Source organism: Condylostylus longicornis, unplaced genomic scaffold (genome assembly GCF_029603195.1).
Source record: "Condylostylus longicornis isolate FDR11 unplaced genomic scaffold, ASM2960319v2 ptg000010l, whole genome shotgun sequence".
In the NCBI taxonomy this organism is placed as follows: Eukaryota; Metazoa; Arthropoda; class Insecta; order Diptera; family Dolichopodidae; genus Condylostylus; species Condylostylus longicornis.
Genome location: NW_026577979.1, coordinates 19,431,283 through 19,446,110, shown reverse-complemented (window position 1 = coordinate 19,446,110; position 14,828 = coordinate 19,431,283). Strand labels below are relative to the sequence as shown.

The 14,828-nt window shown below is 24.7% G+C and overlaps 1 protein-coding gene across 1 annotated transcript; it reads left to right on the top strand.

Moving 5' to 3' along the window:
• The first annotated feature begins 72 nt into the window (after window positions 1-72).
• On the top strand, window positions 73-14,640 carry LOC129618954 (GATA zinc finger domain-containing protein 8-like). The gene is made up of 8 exons (XM_055533994.1): window positions 73-121; window positions 11,457-11,651; window positions 12,210-12,493; window positions 12,782-13,157; window positions 13,290-14,008; window positions 14,072-14,198; window positions 14,283-14,489; window positions 14,609-14,640. The coding sequence occupies exons 1-8, from the start codon at window positions 73-75 to the stop codon at window positions 14,638-14,640; spliced, it is 1,989 nt and encodes a 662-aa protein (XP_055389969.1).
• The last annotated feature ends 188 nt before the right edge of the window (window positions 14,641-14,828 follow it).

Below are 14,828 nucleotides of genomic sequence, written 5' to 3'. Positions count from 1 at the left end.
AATGTTTTTTTAATAACTTTATAACTTCTGCCTCTTTCGGATTATTACCCCGAAAGTATGCAAAATTACAGTATGCAAGTGACTTATCGAACTTTTTTAGAATCAACAGTAACAGTAAGATGTAAGAAATGTGACAGTATTTATAATTTTATTTGTCAGTCTACTTCCACCACTATACCAGTATACAATTACTTTTTGGTAATTATTACTTTAAGATCATAAATTTGCGATTTTAAAAATAAAATGCTCGGATAAATGCAAACTATGTAAAAATTATAACCAAGTTTTGGATAAAGTGAAATAATTTTTTTATTGATGGTGGTATTTATTTAAAAAGTTCATAAAATATTTATTTTAAATTATTGTATTCACACAAATTATCAAGGTTAGAACTAGAATTATCAAGGCGATGTATGAAAATGCAGAGACTCAGATTCTTCACAAGGGAAGACTAAGTGAGCCCATAACGACAATGCGGGGCGGGGAGTTAGGCAGGGTTGTCTCCTTTCGCCAGTCCTCTTCAACATTGTTATAGATGAAATTATGAGGAAAACAAATGAAATCAGAAATGGGATTAACTGGAATATCTTCAACACCCTGGATAATCTTAAGTATGCGGATGATATGCCTCCTCACACACACATATGAAAATATGAAGCAAAAATTAGAGAAGTTAAAGAACTGCGCAGCAGAAGTTGGCCTACAAATAAACACAAGAAAAACAAAGACCATCAGAATGAATGCCACAAACAACCAAGCATTTGAGATTGATGGCGATTATTTATTTTCATATCGAGATTTTCGTGATTTTCGCGAGGATTTTCTTTAAAGTATGTTATTTCTAATCTATATGCGATAACAAATATGAAGATTTTTTCTGTTCAAAAATATTGTAAGGACGACCGGATTTTACTATTAAACCAGGTTGATATTAAGAGCGTTTGACCGCATGTCAATAGCTGGCTATATAGATTTTTTTCATTATTTAGATCTTAAATTATAAATACAACCGCTGGACTTAATTTGCGTTAAAAAAAATATGGGTTTGATCGACAATCAATTTATTTTTCATTAATTTTTATTCTGCTGTTTTATTAAAAAATAAACTTCGTCGCTGCCCTATGTTCTTAACTGAACATAGTGCAGAGAAGAAGTTTAAATTTTAAGCTATGTCAATATGAGAAGAATAACTAATTCCATGATACAAATTCCGATAGCATTAATTTAGTATTTTAATATAATCGTAAAAGGTTTATAAAAGGATTTTGTAAATTTATTATGCGTTTTTGAAATTTGAAATCATATTTTTTTTCAAGTAGTTGTTTTAATAATTACCAAAATAAAACCGTCTTAATTGTATTTTGTAATTAAAATCTATTATTAAAATTTTTTCTTGTTCTTTTCCCTTGTAAAATATTCCTTTTAAAATTATTTATGAAGTCCAATAAGTATTAAATTTATACTTTTCGCAAAAACATAAAAATAAAAATGCTATTTTTGAAATGCAAACTCTTTTTGAAATGAAAAATAATGCGAAATTTTCAATTGATTTAATTGAATCACACAAATACATTTAATTTAAAAAGTAAAATCACTTATTCCACTTGGAATTTCCTCATAAATGTTGAATTAAAGGGAACACTTTAAAAAGTTTGTTTTAAGTAAAATTACAGTGAAATTTTTAATTGAATATTCGGGAATTAAATGTTTATTGTTAAATTTAAAACTTCATAATTTATACACATATTTAGAATTTTAATAAGATTATGAGGGCTTGGAATGAAATTTTTCTAAAATTAATAAGCTGTTTTGCTTTTAAATAAATGAAAATCAAGGGTTTGATGAGCGAAATCAATTTATACTTTCTGAATGTGAGATACTTTTACTTTATTATTTTTTTTTTCTTGTATGAAAATCATACACTTTAAGTGTACTGCAATGCTGCTGTATTAAACACTTTTAATTAGAGTTACAAATTTCTCAAAATATTTTAATTCTTAGATATTTTATAACTTTTACCAATGAGAAAATTTATAAAATTTGTTTTTGATAGAAATTTCATCTATGTATATATTATGAGCGCATCTTAAAATACATTTACAGTATTTTACATTATACTGTTAATATTGAAGCATGTTTTCAACTACTTTATGTCAATATTTAACCACTTGAACTCATATTTCTGTTGATATTTTATAAAGCAATAAAAATTTCAAAAATTAGCTTCTTCAGAAACATTTTATGAGAAGTATGTAAATTAGTAAATATTCATGTATTGTCGCCATTCTGCAGAAAGATCTTTGAAAACAGATAAAAATTATCTATTCACTCAGATTAAAATTGTAGCGATTTCTTACAGCTTTCATAGAATTTTAGATTTTTATAAATCAGAAAATTTTACGAAATTTTTTTAAAATAAAAGGTTAGATTAATTTGTAAACTTAACCTTTCTTTTTTGAATTATATAATCTTATGCATAATTAAGATTCTTACAGGAACCGAATAGAGGCAAGGGAACTTTCTCCCTCTTGACTACTTGATATCCTTAAGGGAATTGGAAAACAGTTCCGCAATAACGAAGAAACTCTATTCGAAACAATTCACTAGATAGTACGAGTACTGGATAGTCACAGAGGTTGTGTATAGTATTTTCGTCACTACCCTTGGAGAAACAGCACAAAAGGGTCTGATATTTCCAGCTTGTGCAGTTATATTTTGAAATATAGTCTTGATACGCTTCCTTAGCTCTATGATAAGTTTAAACAGTGCTATATATATATATATATATTGAGAGCCTTGACTGATCAAAATTTTTATGTCTCATTATAATAATTCTACTAGTTTTGTAATCATTATGGTTTGTATTGTACCGAGACCACTAAATCAGTCTTACTTGTCCAAAAAATGTTACATGAATTCTTCTTCCATACAACATGCATTTCAAACTCACAAAATTGAATTTTTTATTTTCTTTTTACACTTTGCCTTTTAATTATTAAATTAAGTGTGTCGAATTAAGAATGGATTTACACTTGCTTTGCGACAATGTTAAAATATCAAAAATGTTAAAGAAAATATACATAAAATTTTTACATAAGCATACATATTTTGTATACATACATATGTATATAAATGTTTTACTTATGTAAATTTTTAATTCGATATACAAGTGTTTGTTTCGAAATTTATTTAGTCATCTTTTATCCAAAGATAATTTTGTAATTCTAGAACTTTTACAATTCAGTCAACCAACCAATGATTTCAGCTCATTAACAAATAAATTTAAAAATATTTTTTTTTATTTAATATTTATGAATGAGTTGTAAAGTAATTCACCCAATTCTACAAGTAAGAAATTTATAAATTACCATAATTTTTTGTAAGAAACTAAACTGAAAATATGTTTTTAAAATTACTCTTAAATTATTGAAAAAAATAGCAAGAAATTAGAAAATAATCTTATTACAAGAAATCTTGCTACATTTAATCACTTAAGGTTATTTGCATTTCATTTGTAAAATGTAAAATTTTATGAACTCAGTTTTCAGTCGGGCCCCAAAGTATATTTTAAACATCATCTTTTTATTCTCTAAATTAGAAATAAATATCCGACTACGTAACGTAACTTCAAAACTATAACATTTAAGCACGGACTACAGGACTTTTGCAATTAAATAGGTCATATTTTTAAAATATATTTTAAATTAAATATTTATTTTCCAGAGCAATTGCCATGTATTATTTTATATTAAATTCACCTAATATTTGAGTGAGACCCTTGAAATAAAGACCCTCGTAAAATAATGGATACAGTCAAGTTGATTTGTTATGTTTCCAGTTGAAAAGAAGCCGCATTTATACTGAGAACAAGGATAAAATTTTAAATAATTCTTCTAATAAACAAAATCATTGAGTTGAATTAAATTTAAAATAAATATTGAAAAGTTTCGTAATTATTAAGAAGTAGACTGAAAAGTATTTCGCCTCATAATAGAATTTTCAGAAAGTTTAATAGCTTCGGAGGACAATGGTTTCAAATAATCGCGGCCTTGCTGTAATTTCATAAATTATAATTAATCTGAAATTTTCAATTTAAGTCTCATAAATTAATAATTTAGTAAAAAACCGTCACAAAAAGAAATATTCAAAACAAAAAATTTAAAGAAAGAAAAAAATCTTAAACCCTTGTTGGCTTTAAATTTAAAATGATTAAAACATGAGGCTCTCAATTAATTTTCATTTTTCCAAATTGGTATTAAAACTAAAATTCAATGATTGCGAAAATTCATCATTTCGTTGCTAAAAATGACAGTTGTATCTTAAGTGCATATCTGTTTCGCGACTTTTCTTATTTATTTTTGTTTGTTTTGTTTTTTTGTATTTTAATTTTTTCAAGCTTCGCAATATTTATGTGTGTGGTTTATCAGTGAAAAATGAGTTCATATTTTTTTTGTAATATAAGCAAGCGGTTTTTTTTAATAATATTTTTTTTTCTGCTTCACTGTTGTTTTATTTTCATTTTAATTAGGTATGTACGTACATACGTAGATATATTTTTCCGCTGGACTCAACAATGTATAAAAGATAAGAGGCGCAAAAATAAAATATGGAAATATAGAAAAATAAATCAAAAAAAAATGTGGCGAGTGAAAGTAAATTTTAATTGTTTACCATTTAGTTTCGAAAAATAATCAAAATTCTAAATTTGAATTGAATGACGATTTTGACGACTTAGACTGACCTCACAAACAGAAAAGAAAATTGAATGTAACTGATTAAGTGTCGGCTTCCAAGTAATGTATGTATATGAAGACCTTAAAAAAATTGTAAACAAGAATAATGCATTTTAGATTTTTACGCATCAGAATTTTAAATCACATTTAAAAATCTTTTAACGCTGGCTTATTTAGCTCATGGTTCTTATCTAACATAACAAATATCACTTTCATTATTGCCTTTTTATAATGTTAAGGTATAAGGTGAATTACAACTGTTTGATTTTTTTAATTTTAAGTTTAAAATATATTTTAAAAGTTGCCATTTCTTTACTTAATCATTTGATTAAAATATTCTGGAAATACAATTTTCTTACAAGATTTAAATGTGAAACATTGCAAATCACATGCATATACCCATAAGAAACAAAGTTTTTGTTTGGAAGTGAAGTCTAATTTGATTAAAATATAGTCTGCTTTAAAATAATGTGCGATGTGGTTTGCTAACCTAAACCATTCATTTTGGATTTTACTATTAAGTTTTTTTTATTATTTTGGAAAATTAAGTTTAACTTGGCTGCTAAGAATTTCAGTTTTTAGCTGAAATTCATCGATAAGTATAAAGTAATTTTTCTTAATTTTAGCAATATTTTCAATAAATTAGTTTTATATATGTTAATATATGTGTATTCAAATTATATACATAATATATTTATAGGCTACATTCCTCAAATGCATATTATGTATGTAAAACCAATATAAAAAAAATCTTTTGATATTTCCGCTATTGAAAATTACAAGAAGAACCAAAACATCTTTGGAAGATTCCAAATGTGTAGAAAAAATTTTTTTCGTAAATTTCTGTCTGAAAATGCAAATTCTTTGTTTTTGTACATTAAAATTTATTAAAATTTTTTGAAAACTGACAATAAAGTGGAGCGAAGCAACAAAGTTTTAAAGGAAACAAGAATAAATTCTATGAATAACTAACTGCACACACATTCATGCTTGTAATGTTTTTAAAAATTTGTAAAACCAATTGCTACAACATTTTTTCTCTAAAAAATACGAGTATTCATGAAATTTTTGTATTCCGATATTTTCGATATTTAAGACTAGCTATTTTTATAAATGTGTAAACAGAAAATGTTGTTTACAGGTCATTGTATAAACTAAACAAGAAGGGTCATTTTTCAACAATTCTTCTTAGTTTACATAATGATAACCACTTGCATCAAAATAAACAAACATTGCACTTACACTGTTTTATTCTGTTAAATGATTTGACCCAATTATTTGGGTTCCTGTCGTTTTTTCAGTTTTATTTGTTCAAATTATGTTTACAAATTAGTTTTGTTTTAAAATTAAAATAAATTACATATTGTTTGTATATCTGTATATACAACAAACGATGGATGTATGTTTATATGACAATTATAAAAATTACAGGAGGTAATTATGATTAACAGTACAAAAAATTACACATGATTTGATTGACAAAGGGGCCACAATTATTAGGTTACAATAATTAAAATATAATTCACATTATTTTGTAGATTTTCAACAAATTTTTAGTGTTATGAAAGTAAGAATATTAATATTATACAGCTAAATTTGTGTTATGTAATAAAATACAAAACACAAAAGTAAAGTTTATTTTGTATATGCATATTAACTCATTCATTCATGATTTACCTGTTTTTTCGAGCAGAACAAAGTTTTATATTTAACGATCGATAGTGTGGTAATTGTATGCAATTTCGAATATACTCAAAAGTTCGCTCCCAAAAGAACGCCAGGAAATTTTATATAACATACCAGTTATTTGATTTTATATGTCTTGTACATGCAGAACGTCTACAACATAGCACTTTCAAAAATTACTCTCGTATAATTTATTTATAAAATCAAATATATTATTAACTTGAAAACTATCACAGTTAAAGAGGAATCTGGTTAAATAAAGTTGAAATTTCAAAAAACTCTAATTTACTGAAAGAATAGAAGAAAGCTTCGGCAATTCAGACACAATTCTAACAGATTGTAATTTCTCGCATGAAACTAGTTTGTAAAATTATTTTGTGAAACTTATAAATAGGTTAATTTAATTACTTTTACTGTTGTTTCGAAAAGTGTTAATATTTATTTAAGCGACTAATAGATTAAAAATATAGTCAAAAGAAAAACATACATTGTCTAATCCTTAAAGAATTACGATAATTTCATTCCATCCTAAACATAAAAATTAAAATGACTCATACAGTATCGTTTTGCGCTTATAAAAAGAGATGTTTAGGCACCCATCATTCTTAATTTCAGTTGCAGTTTCATTGAAGTGTTTCTTAAAATGCTGAAACAACAAAACCGAAACATAATAATACACAAATATATATACACACATACGTACATTTTGTATAAATTAAAAAAATAAAATTTACAATATAATAATAGAACGTTTTTGAATTAATGGTCAAATTTATAACAAATTAAAGAATAAAAACAAATAAATGAAAATATAAAGTCGGTCGGTTTCATACTTTAAATCGTGATATTCTGATCTACATTCTTTTTCAAGTCTCTTATTAGAATTATTAAACGCATAGGATGTTAGTATTTTATTTCAATATACAATATTCACGTAAACACTTAAAAAATACAAAAGCTTGAAATAGAGGAGAAGAACATTTTTCCATATATTATGTGACACCAGTTTTCTTAAGGAAGAAAATATGCGTCCAGTAGTATAATATTGTTTGCATTGAGTTATGTTTGGATTTTTGATCTTTTTATACCAAAATTTTTGATAATAATTTGGGATAAAATCAATGATTTGTAAGATACCAGATTTCCATTGAACAAGTGGAAATGAATATTTTTTTAAGCCTCCCACTTAAATTATTCTTAATTATATAATATGTACGGCAAAATGATGTTAAATAATTATATAGCATACTTTTAGGAAAATGCTTTTTTTTAAATTGCAAAATTGCATTTTTTTAACCTAATGAAGCGCTTACATAATTTCAAGCGCTGACTAAATGAATTAATATTTTTCGATGGCAAGATAATTCTGTTTTAGCCTTAGCTTTGTAAAAATTCGGAAAAAATAAGGAGCTAAAAGTTGAAAGTTTGCTGATGTGTGAGATGATATCTTTAAAGACAAGGGAGGTGGGAAAAAATTTTATTCCGAAAATTTGTAAACATAATTTGTTAATTTTAGGTTTCCAACGTTTGAAAAGTTGGTTTTTGGGTTTGCGACTTTTCGAAGCATTTGTTTTGTTATAATCAAAACAAAGTCATTTTTACTACTTTTGGCAAAATGACCGCCTGTAATGTGAAGGTTTTTCAACTCTGCGATGTATGTTTATATTGTACATATTCCTATTCTCCGTAATTGTATCTAAGATCTAATAATTTTTTTTTTGTAACAAGATGGAAAAGAAAATTTGCGTATTCTATATTCTTTTTTTTATAATCGCTTTATTTTCAAATTTTCTCTCGTTTACTCTCATGTGTATTCCAATATATAAAATGTAATTGATAAATTTAGAGTTTTATAAGCGGTATAACCTTCATTAAAAATAATAAAAAGAAATATAACAATAAAAATTTACACCAATAAAAAAGGGGTTCAGTTGGTTAACTGTAAAAACGTTGATCTCTGATCTGTACTAATTAAATACAATGATTACAATTGTTATGTCCACTGTATATAGTAGCAGCTTCTATATGTTTCTATTTATTGTGCTGACTGAAATCTTTTATAATGTGCGCAGATACGGGAGAAGATTCAAATCTCTTTGGAGAAAAAAATAAACTAATTTTTATTATTCTTTTTATTCTATATTTCTTTGTTTTTTTTTTATCAGATTTTATACAGTTTAAAATTTCTTTAATAACGGGGTTCCATGGTATTTGCTATTCATTCAAAATAAAAATTTTGTTTTCGAGGAAAACCACATTTAACCGAGAAATCAGTAAAATGACAACGAAATGGGGCTGCGGCTAATAAAATTCTAAAGAAAATTTGCAATTTCGTATGTATTCATATTGGAATATATGTTTGTATATATGTATATATCTTTATGTTTAGATGTAGTATTTTCAATGTACATATGCATAAATAAGTTTTGAGGAGAATGTGGCGATACAATTTTGTATTTCAATTAGTAAATTTTAGTATTATAAATGCACACATTACATTACATACTGATAGAGTATAATTTATGAATTAAAAAAAAATAATAAAACATTATAATTGTTATGACATGTTGGTTCTCGTTTGAGGTTTGTATATTCCATATTTTAATATTATGTTCTCAAATTGAATTCACAATCATAACACCATTACTATATAAGCGCTACATACAATAATTACTGATGGCTGATTCGCAATAATCACATGCATACTCGTTTTCTCGATTTCAAAAAAATTATATATTTATGGTATCTTTATATTGTATGTAAATGTAGACAAATTCGTTAATATTATGTGAGTTCTCAATTTTTAAATAAAAAGTTTATGAAAGTCTACGAAAAGTGTATTTATTTTAAGAGGATATTGCTAATGACTTTTCCATAAGAAATTAGATAACTTCAAAATAAGGTGACTATAAAAGTTTATAAAAGGACGTCTGCGAATAATTAGGATTTATAGAACTCTTTTATTATAGCCATATATCTTTTTTGCGAAATATTCCTAGAAGTCCCTAGACTGAAAGAGAAAATGGCATATTTTTAAAAACTTTTTCTTCATGGATGACAAACCTTCCTTACATTTCGTACATTACTTTTCGGTACTATAATAAAAAACTTTATTGTTAATGCAAAAATTCCATAATTTGATAAATAATTTAAATATATTATGAACAAAAATGTGTTAGAAAATTTTAGTTAAAACTTATTGTTACAACTTTTAGTTACATATCTTATTTAAAAGTTAGTTAGAACTTGATTTTGAATAGCCCCATAGTATCCCCTACAGTTTTGTTGTCATTAATCATTTTTATGCTTGTTATAAAGTGCTTTACTTTTTTTGCTTCTATCAATAAAAATTGTACACATTTTTAATTTTTCTTTTGTGTTTTCATTTTTGATGATGATTTTATTCAAAAGATGTTTTATTAAATAAGACACAAAAAAAAAAAAACAAAAAATACAAAAATTAAATTGCCAGAAAATGATGAAAAAAAAATGAACATATTTTATGTATAACAGAGGCAGAGTATAGAAAAAAAAACTACAATGAGTGAATAAGAAAATTACAAAACAAAAAAAACACCATCTTTATTTTTTTTCTACTACTATAGAACCGGCCAAGGTTTGTAAAATTTTTAATTCGAACAGAGATTAGTTTGATTAAGCACCCTATAAGAGATAGACACGACGTGGTCTTAACTTCAATCGCGGTAATATCGCGTTCAAACAATTTATAAAAATAATAAATAAATTATTTTTCTTTTGAATTTTATTTACAATTTAATAATTAAAATTTCAATATAGTTTTTCTTTCTTCTTCTAATAGCTTTGATTTTTAAATTTTTTTGTGATATTAATTAAAAGCTACATTAAAAAAATTGAGTGTCAAATATGATTTTTAATTCTTTGCATGTGTATATAGTTAATTTGTTCAATATTATATAATTGTTCCAAAATAAATGTGTAATAAATAAACCGTAATAATTATTAATTTCAATTGTAGTATGAAATTACGTTGTTTCTAATTTTATTTTCGTTTTAAGTTCACAATAGAATCAAGAGTGATCATTTTAGAATTGAAATTTGCTCATTCGCAATTAGTTAAAAAAAAATTCTAATATTTTATTTTGGTATTTTTTCTTCTTTAGAGCAACCAGCTGTGATGTGCCATGTTTAATATTCAATAATAATATTATATTAATTGTATAAAATTGTTAAACTCTTTAAAAAGACAAGTTTTAATTAAATGTAAAAATAATATAGAATTAAATTTTAAATTCATAAAAACAAATTTAAATATTACTTGTATAAAGTATAGGAGTTCAAGTATCAATGAAATGCGATAACAAATAATTAATACGATCATTGAATTTATAATTTTAATCCCATATTGTAATAAATCTCGAAATTTACTCTTTTTTTTAATTTTTGTTTTTTATATTAATAAACTTGATATTTTTATTAAAATATTATTCATTCCATAAACATACATATGTATATGCATATATAAAGTTAGAAACTGTGAATGAAATACAAAAAAAAGTAAATGCTTAAAAAGGAAACTTAAGATAATTCCAACCAAGTTAATTCTATCCCGCAGTTTCTTATGGCAATCTTATAGTTTTTATCTATACTTACATATTTTTATATTGCGAATTCTCATCATTCCGTGATTGTCGTTAAAATTTATAAAGTATAGTTATCCGATTCTCTTATTGAAAATGACTCATTATAAAAGAATTGTACATACTTACATTCTGAGATATTTTTATTATAAATTATAAAATGAATTCGAATATGATGATAAAAAACAAATTGAGTTTAATATAATTTTAAATAAAAGTTAAAAAGCAATGAAAAATAAAATAATATAAAAAAATTATTTTGCTTTTCTTTATATTATGCATGTGTTTAAAATATACAAATTAAAGGAGAGCAAAATATAAAAAAAAAAGAATTTTTAAAATAATGCTAACACTAACGATATGGAAAAAATAATTTTTTATGAAAATAATCAAAGAAAAAGAAATAGTTGCTCACAAGACGAGAACGCGATAGTACCGGCTCGAGATCGTTTTAAAAAATCGTCTCAGAAAATAAAAGAATATGCAAAATATGAAAATGATTCAATACCGGAATTAAATCATCGCTATTTTAATGCCTACAAAACAACTGAAATTATTGATAGTGAAGATTCTGATAACATTATTAGAAGGAAAACTAATCATTCTACTAGCAGTAGTAGTAATCTTCATTTAAATAAAAGGGAAGCAATTAAATTTGATGAAGAATATCTAGAAAAAAATTTATTGTTACAAGAATTTCTCTTAAACACTACTGCAAGTGCTAAAAATAAAAAATATAAAAATAATAATAATAGTGATAATGATTATGATACTGAAGATGATAATAATTATATTGAGAAATTATCAAACACAATAATTAGTAGTGAATGTGTTTACCAAAATTTTTGTAATGAATGTGGTTATGATATTCCAAATGATTTGAATTCAAATGTATGTGATCTATGCCAATATTCTGATGATAGTGTATTAAAAAGAAAAAAAACTCCAGATAAAATTTGCATGAAATGTGGTATATTATTTTTTGGTAGAGATGGTGCAGAATTATGTCGTAATTGCCAAACGATACGTAATGAACAATTATTATTTGAGCAAAATGATTTAGAAAAAATTTATATTAATGAATATTTAAATAATATTGATTATAAAAATAAAAATCAAATTACAAAAAGTAATACAAAAAATCAAAAACGTTTCTTTCACGGTATTATAGACACATTAAAAAGAGTTAAAAATAATAAAAAGATTGAAAAACCAAATAGTTCTAATCCATCTGTAAATCGTTTACAAATTGTTCATAATATAGATGGTTATGATAATGTTTTTCACACGCAAAATACATTTGATATTAAAGAAATTTCAGAATTAAAAGCGAATTCTAGTCAAACTACCAAAGATATAGAAATTTTACACAATAATAGTAGTTTAAATTATGATGATAATAAACCCAATTATAAAATTTCTCATCAAAACGAATCTATCAAAAATAATAAGGATGTCTTTGAAAGAAGAAAAAATAAAAAATTAAGTTCAAAATCTGATACAAATTTAAACAAACTTAAAAAATCAAATTCTTTTGCAGAACCTTTACTATCAGATTCATTTAATAGCTATGATTTTCATAAAAGTTTACAAAATAAAAGTTCAACACAATTCAATTCGAAAAAAAATATTTTAACAAATTTTCAAAAATTTTCACATTCTACCCCAAAACAATCTACTCATAGTGTTAATAGAAGCAATAGCAGTAATAGCAGTAAAATTTTTAGAAAACGAATTCCGGAGAAAGTTAAAACAACTACAAAAAGTAATTACCAACTTAATAATCCAAACACTTCCGTTGCACTAGAAAAACAATCTAGATATAATGACGGCACCAATAATTTCAATATTGATTTATCAATGGATTTTTCACAATCAATAAAATCATCAGTAGATTCTGCGCGCGATTATTGTGTACTTTTTGATAGTGTAATCGATTGGTTGCGCACAACACGACATGATCAACATATTTATTATAATTTTGATTATGATGATTCAATGTTTAGCATAAAAAATATTCCATCTCGAACAAATTATGATAGTTTTGGTTATAATTATTTAACTGCAACAACTTCAGCAACAATTACAACGACAACCAATTCAGATAAATCATATAAAAGTTGTTATAGCTATAATACTAGATATCCGAATCATTTTGAAGACTATTGCAATTATCCAATTCATGACATAAAAATGAAAAAGTATAAAAACAAACATAAAATTTTTAAATTAAATGAAAAATTGTCTCAAGATCAACATTTAGATGAGAACAATAAAGAAATTGTATCTGGCAATTCTAAATTTTATAGAAGTACGAGTAAAATTTCAGACAAACTACATACAGAAAATGATAATGCTAAACAATGTTTAAGCCAACCACAAGTAAATGATTCCATAACAAATACTCCACAACATAATTTACACTCAAATTTAAGTCAGGTTTATTCACATTGCGATAATTCTGAAACTTTGTCGCCAACCACAAAAAATTTTTGTTTACCTTATGAATTCAGCAATGATTTGAATATATCGAGAGATATAGAGTCAGTTCATTTATACTCAAGTACTGAACAACAGGTGATATGTACAACCGGTGGTAGCGTGAATAATAATAATAATAATAATAAGAATAATAAACGAACCGTAAATGTTAATTCCCGTCAGGAAACGCGAAACCAAATGAAAAAACAACAACAGAATCAACAATATAAACAATTAAAATCAGAAGAGAATCATAATATATTGCATCAGAAGCAACAACAAATAATTTTGAATGAGCCTAAAAAAAATTCACAATTACCAGATACAAACACACAACAAGGTGATAGTGAAAACACTACACAAACAACAGTATTTAATAATTCTTTTATTACTTGCTCTAGTAGTGGTAGTACATGTAGTGGTTCGTCGACTACATGTAGTAGTAGTAGTAGTATTAGTGAATTAAATGACGAATACACTCGACATATGGTTGATAATTTTAAACGAAATTTAATGGAAAAACAAAAATATAACGAATTTATAAGGCAACAGCAACGTTCAAAACGTCGAGCAATATATTTAAAACCTGATGATGAAACGGTTCATCAGTTACAATTAAACTATCATCGTGATAATATAAATTTTTCGGATAATTTATTATTACAACCATATCAATCAAGTAATAATTCTAATTATTACGATTGTGACCTTGAACAAAATGATGTTAGTGCAATAAATAAATTAAAAAAATCTAATGATATAGATGAATTAAAAAATGAAATCTCAAGCACATTAGCTGATACTAATTTTAGTGTTTCAGAAAATACTAATATAAATAATAGTAATAACGTTAATAGTACAAGTGACAAGTTTGAAAGTGACCTAACAAATACATCTGAATCAATTTTAAAATATCGTGATCTTGAATCTGAAGAAAGTGCGTTATGTAATAATAGTAATAACAGAAATAGTAACAGTGATAATAATACTAAATTTGATATTAACTGTAATGAAATTACTAAAAGAAAACCAAATTTAAAAGCTTATAATAAAAATTTAATTATTTCAACAAAAAATTATAAAACAAAGTCTTTAGAGTTAAATTCGAATTTCAATTATGAAACGATAGCAAATTCAAATTATTGTCAAAATATTATTAAGACAACTGATATTACAAATTTATCGTTAAATGTTATCGTATCAAATTTATTTCCAAATCAAATAATTAAATTAGAAAATATTATCGTAGCATTAAACTTATCGGAAAGTTTAAATAAGATAATAATATTTTATGATAAAAATTTAAGTT